Source organism: Coturnix japonica, chromosome 1, assembly GCF_054131305.1.
Source record: "Coturnix japonica strain WE chromosome 1, WE-NBRP24, whole genome shotgun sequence".
Classification (NCBI taxonomy): domain Eukaryota; kingdom Metazoa; phylum Chordata; class Aves; order Galliformes; family Phasianidae; genus Coturnix; species Coturnix japonica.
This window is the reverse complement of record NC_140663.1, coordinates 102,548,492-102,554,266: the sequence shown is the minus strand read 5'-3', so window position 1 is coordinate 102,554,266 and position 5,775 is coordinate 102,548,492. Positions and strand designations below refer to the sequence as shown.

The 5,775-nt window shown below is 48.1% G+C and overlaps 1 protein-coding gene across 4 annotated transcripts; it reads left to right on the top strand.

Moving 5' to 3' along the window:
• The first annotated feature begins 234 nt into the window (after positions 1–234).
• Positions 235–5,319, top strand: NYX (nyctalopin). 4 transcript variants are annotated; one of them, XR_014939879.1, is made up of 4 exons: positions 311–366; positions 450–525; positions 2,680–2,801; positions 3,578–3,715. XR_014939879.1 is itself a non-coding variant. In XM_085530369.1 (3 exons), exons 2-3 carry the CDS (start codon positions 479–481, stop codon positions 4,975–4,977), a joined length of 1,422 nt encoding a protein of 473 aa, XP_085386495.1. In that variant the 5' UTR covers positions 235–366; positions 450–478; the 3' UTR covers positions 4,978–5,319. The 4 variants fall into 4 exon arrangements, 3 of the variants coding, with proteins under 3 accessions (XP_085386495.1, XP_085386478.1, XP_085386486.1); XM_085530369.1 differs by lacking the exon at positions 2,680–2,801 and having other exon boundaries at positions 235–366; positions 450–500; positions 3,578–5,319; XM_085530352.1 differs by lacking the exon at positions 2,680–2,801 and having other exon boundaries at positions 270–366; positions 3,578–5,319.
• Positions 5,320–5,775: the final 456 nt, after the last annotated feature.

Sequence of the window (5,775 nt, the reverse complement as noted above, 5' to 3'; positions counted from 1 at the left end):
AAAAATGCCAGCTTCCCAGAGGCAGAATGCAGCTAATGGCATCCCTGTGAGCAGGAGGGAGAGCACAGCCACTGCCCAGCCAGGTAAGCCATGTCTCTAGTTGCTTTCTGTTGGGAATTGTAGCTTTGGCTGCTCAGTGTGATGCCAGCGCCTGTTGCCTGGGAAGGTGACCAGTCCCTGACCATTGGTCATCTCTCCCCACCTCAGCCAGGAGCACAGCACCGTCAGCACCGCTGGAGGGAACGAAAACCTGCAGGGTTGGCTGAGAAGGCGGATGGTGGAAGGAAGGCACCCGGCAGGGACGTGTGGAGTTCTGGGGACCATCAGAAACCACGCACAAGAGGATCCTGTTCCTCAGTCTTCTTTGTAAATATAGACCTGGCAATGGGAAAATGATGCAGGCAAACAAGAGGGTGAAACCTGTCTCTGCTCTTCCTGTGTGCTTTTAGATCCCCCAAGTTTGCTTGGCAGACCTGAAATGCCACTAGTGAATAATCAAGGTAATGTTTGTCGTCATTTTAAATGGTGAGTAGCACTCTTATTCTGCATTACCCAGTAGTGAGTTGAACGGATTGTTCTGTAGGTTAGATATGGAATTATTGCAAGCATTGCATCTTCACCCTTCTAAAATCTCTGGCAAACACTTTTCCCATCTCTCATTCTTACAAATTATAGTAAAGCAAAAGGGATCATCCCTGCATGGAATTTTTCTATTCCTTAATCTTGCTAATATTTGTTACATTTATGCTGAATTAAGGTAACCATCCTTCGCTCTGACAGTGCTAAAAGCCAACAGCATCCATTGTGGGGGGGAGGGAAGGAAGGACTAAGGATGGCAAGGTGGGATGTTTCATGCTGTGTTGGTGAGAGGAGATCTGACTGCTGGGGGTGAGACTGCGTTCCTGTGATCGCAGGAGGGGGGATTTGGGAACACTTCCTTTGCATGAGAAAGAAGGAGAATGCAACAAAGGTGCTGAGGGGCTCCTCTGAACTCCTGTTGCCTGGGGGATGTTTTCCAATTGGCTGCTCCTCAAGCATTTGCTTTCAGTGTACTGCGCAGCACAGAGTTACATTTGTAGATCTTTCTTAGATGTGTGCTGTGAAATGCCACTAGCAGAAGACATAAATTTGGCTCTAAAAAACTTTGTGCCTAAGGAGAACATGCAGGAAGATGGCTTGGGTGCAGACATCTCCTTTAATCAAGAGATCAGAGAGCAGGCAGGGAGGGAAAGGAGGGGATTTTGCTCATTTCTACACAGCACACAGTGCACACAGCTGCTGGGGGAGGTTTGCTCCAAAGGCCATGGATGGGACCAAGGTTGGAGTAGATGTAGCTGAATGCTGAGCTTGCTTGGGACAGTCTCACATATGGGGCAACCTATGCACATATGTCCCCGTGGATGTCATCCTGAACCCATGCAAGGCACTTGTTCCAGCAACAGTACTTCCATCAGCTGTTTCCAGACAGCCACCTGCAGCCAAACATTTGGAAACAGGCAAATCCTTAATCTGGCTGAACCTCAGTTTATGTAACAGCATCAAAAAAATAACATGCCCCTGTTTGCACACAGTGATGAGGGGAGCAAAAGAAACAGCTCCTGTGCAAAGACAGAGCCAACTGAGGCCAGTGCCTTGTCCCCGCGTTTGTCCCTTGGATCCTCATCCATTGCCTACCCAATGCCCTGCTAAAGTCAGTAGAAGGGTTTAGGAAAAAGGGGGAAGAGAATATGAAGAAATGTCAGATTGCATAGAATCTTTCCTACCTTTCCAAGCTCTTCCCTGTTTCTTTTTGAATGCCTGTTTTGCTAATTCTCCAGTCAGCATAGCATGGCCAGGCTTGGTGGGAACTCATTCCAACAGAAGCCAGAGACGAAGTCCTTCTGGGGTGCACCCTCCATTTACCTCAATCTGCCTTCTAGGCCAGTGACCAATGGACAGTTTGGGCTGACCCGGGTGGAGAGGCTGCTGGGTTGGTGCCAATGGGCACCTGCTCCTAGTCGAAGAAACTTCAGGCACTGCAAACAATACCATGTGTGTTGCTTTTCAAAAGGATGAAGGGCAGAGCAATTGTTGCTCACACTGCCGTTTGATCTGTGCAGTGAAACCTTGGGTACTGTGAAGACAAATGGATGCTTGCTGAAAGTGATCCTTCCTTGCACAGCACCTCACGAATGTCTCTTAATCAGGAACACAGCTTAATAAGGAACAAACAATACAGCTGTAGTGGGCCATCACTGTACTGCATGGTAGCAGGGAGAGGTGGTCCAGCTGCTGGGAGCCTCCCTCAGACAGTGAGACAGAGAATGGGGAGAAGCCCCTTCCTTGCCCTTTGGCCCCTGGGACTAGCCAGGCACATTTCAGTGCTCATGTGGTCCCTACAATGCTGTTAATAAGGACGGTTAATGGAAAGGATGATATTATTTCCTGTGGAAAAAAAAATATGAAAGGATTTCACTTCTGTGAGGGGCAATGAACAGCAGCAGGAAAAACACCATTTGGGTGAGAAGCAGGTAAGATGTGTCTTTGAGAGAGGTTACAAAGTCAGATCTGTAGTATTCAGTTCTGGCTCTAATGAGTTTGTTGTTTAGTCATCTTGCTGCTAGGAGTTTCTTTCCACAAGAAGTTCCAGCCTATGCTGGAACTCGTTCCCTTCATTCTTCTCTGATTTATCCCCAACAGCTTTTACCTTCTTGGACATTCACCTGCTTGGGACTAACTTGACAAGAAACCACACATCACTCAGGTGGCAAACTGATAAAATGACTGGAAGTGTCTCCTCCCACCAAACCCATGACACTATGGTGACTGTCTTAAGAATTGGCAAAACCACTCCCCTGGTGCAACTTGAGGCCATTCCCTCTCGTTCCATCTCTAGTTACATGGGAGAAGAGGTCGACCTTCATCTCACCACAACCTCCTTTCAGGTGGCTGTAGAGAGCGATAAGGTCTCTCTCTCGAGCTTCCTCTTCTCCAATGGAAGATGGAACAATCCCAGTTCCCTCAGCTACTCCCCATAAGGTTTATTCTCCAGACCATTCACAGCTTCATTGCCAGAGCTGCAATGTCATTCCTGCAGTGAGGGTCCCACAGTTACTGTCCTTCAAAGCACCTCTGCAGGCCCTGCAGCCAAGCTCTATCCCCACCAGCTTGCAAATCATGGGAATGCTGAGTCCATGTGGCCCAACCCTCATTCCAGCAGTGACATTCAGATCAGGGTGGCCAGGACCATGTCCATGTGGCTTCTGAAGTTCTCTATGAAGACTTCACAGCCTTTGTGGGCAACCTGCTCCAATCAGGCTGGATGATATCCCCTCTTAGGGAAAGAAATTCCACAGAAAGGATGCAGTAGGAAACTCACGCTTTCCCAGAGGGTCTATAAACACCATCAGATTCCTAGGAGTTATTCATAAGGGCTTCTTAGCACAGGCATACAAATACCGTGTGACAATTAGCCTTCCTAGAAGGGAGGCAGAGGCAGCATAATATTTCTTCTTGTGTCATAACTAATATGTTTGCTAATGTCTCCTTTTTTTCTCTTCTCACACCTTTATGGGGTCGGCACAATCCTTGCTGTCAGTGATCCTTTGGGTGCCCCATGTCCACGCGGTGTGGGCCTGCGTGCGGTCCTGCCCTGCCAACTGTGTGTGCACCCAGGAGCGGAGCTGCTCTGTCCTCTGCGACCGTGCTGGCCTGGGGCAGATCCCCAGTGAATTCCCTTGTGAAGCTTCCTCTATTAACCTGGACAAAAACAGCATCAAATTCCTCTCTGAGAGGGCCTTCGGTACTTTGCCTTCCCTTAAATCCCTGTCCCTCAACCACAACAATATTTCCTTCATCACTCCGGGGGCTTTCAAAGGGCTGCCCAGCCTGACAGAGCTGAAGATGGCCCACAACGAATACATCCGCTACCTGCACACACGGACATTCACTGCTCTCCGGCGGCTGGTCAAGTTGGACCTGGCGGACTGCAACCTTTTCAACATCCCAGACAGGATCTTCATTGAGCTGCCCTCTCTGCAGGAGCTTTTCTGCTTCCAGAACAACTTCCGAAGGATCCCTGGTGCCATCAGGGGCATGGAGAATCTGACCCATGTCTACCTGGAAAGAAACAGGATTGAAGCGGTAGCCTACAACTCCCTACAGGGCCTGACCAAGCTGAAATACCTGAATCTGCAAGACAACAGGATAAATGTTGTTCATGAGCGAGCTTTTCAGGGCTGCCGAAAGATGGAGTACCTGTACCTGAATGACAATTTGATCAGCGAGCTTCCGGAAAATTCCTTTGATGGCCTGAGGTGCCTGAAAATGCTCAACCTAGGGGGGAATTTCCTCAGGAACGTTTCCAACACTTGGTTCAGGGACCTGGTGGAGTTGGAGGTCCTCTATCTGGACCGCAACAGGATCAACTACATTGAGGAGGGGGCTTTTGAGAACCTCACCAGCCTGGTCTCCTTGCACTTGAACAGCAACAACCTGACGACCCTGCCCTTCTCTGTCTTCCAGCCTGTGTACTTCCTGGGACGGCTGTACCTCTTCCGCAACCCCTGGGAGTGCGACTGCCGCATTGAATGGCTGAAGGAGTGGATGGAGAACTACAGACTCGTCAGGGACATTCCCTGTGCCTCCCCATCCTCTGTAGCTGGGATTGACCTAATGGACGTGCTCTATGATAGATCACCAGAAGGTTACTGTCTTGACCCTGTGGAGCTAAATGTCACATCTGACAGCCCGACCCCAAGTGGCGAGCCTTTCTCTACCACAGAGAGCAGGTTCAACAGCCTTATTTCTAAACTCTTGCTTCAGATGGGTCTTCCTGAAGAGGTGGTGAACACTACTGAAGTCTTCAGTAATGCTACGCAACTGGATGGACTCACCGATGGGGTTACTTCTGGCACACGGGAAGAGAGGAGCAAAACCATCTCCCTCTCTTTCCACCTCCCAGCACTTCTTACAGTGGTTATTTTCCAGAGCAAGTAGTGCAAAAGCTGCTTGAATCATGCGTCCTGATGGAGCTTTTAGTCTTTGTCCCTTCTTTGCATGGGCACTGCCCAGGGTTGCTATAAAACATTGCCAGCCCTTTTAAACAGGAGGGTGGTACCTATGGAGGGTCTGGGGTGAACATGGTGTTTTGGGTTTGATGTCAGATAGGGATTTTGTTCTTCTACCTGCTGTCCTGACACATCTGGTTGGAAAACCAGAGATACCCATTTTTGTCAAAACAGTCTTCCCCGAGGAAAAGCTTTCAACACAACAGTTCACTCCTCAGTGTTTGTTTCAAGTGTTCAATTCATTTTTCAATGAATATATTGTTTCAAGGAATATACTGTTTTTATTTATTGGTTATTTCATGTCCTGATAGCAGGAGCGGAATATGGCAATGACAAATGTAGACAGGCTGTATTGTACTGTTTTATATTTCTATCAGTCATTAATATTTATCACACAATACTTACCATACATGACATCATATTGTGGTATACATGTTCATATAAAATGTTAGGACATATATAATCCCTTATTACTACTAAAATGTCACAAAATTAGAATAAAAATGGAAATGCATTTAAACTACCCTTTCTAACATTTCCCTAAACCTTTGTTTTCTCCACCCTTGCTTTTTCACAAACAGTTCAGTGTAAACATGAACTCCAGAGACCATCAAATCACAGAATGGTTTGAGCTGGAAGGGACCTCAAAGCCCAACCAGCCCAACCCCTGCCATAGGCAGGGCTGCCCCCCACCAGCTCAGGCTGCCCAGGGCCCCATCCAACATAG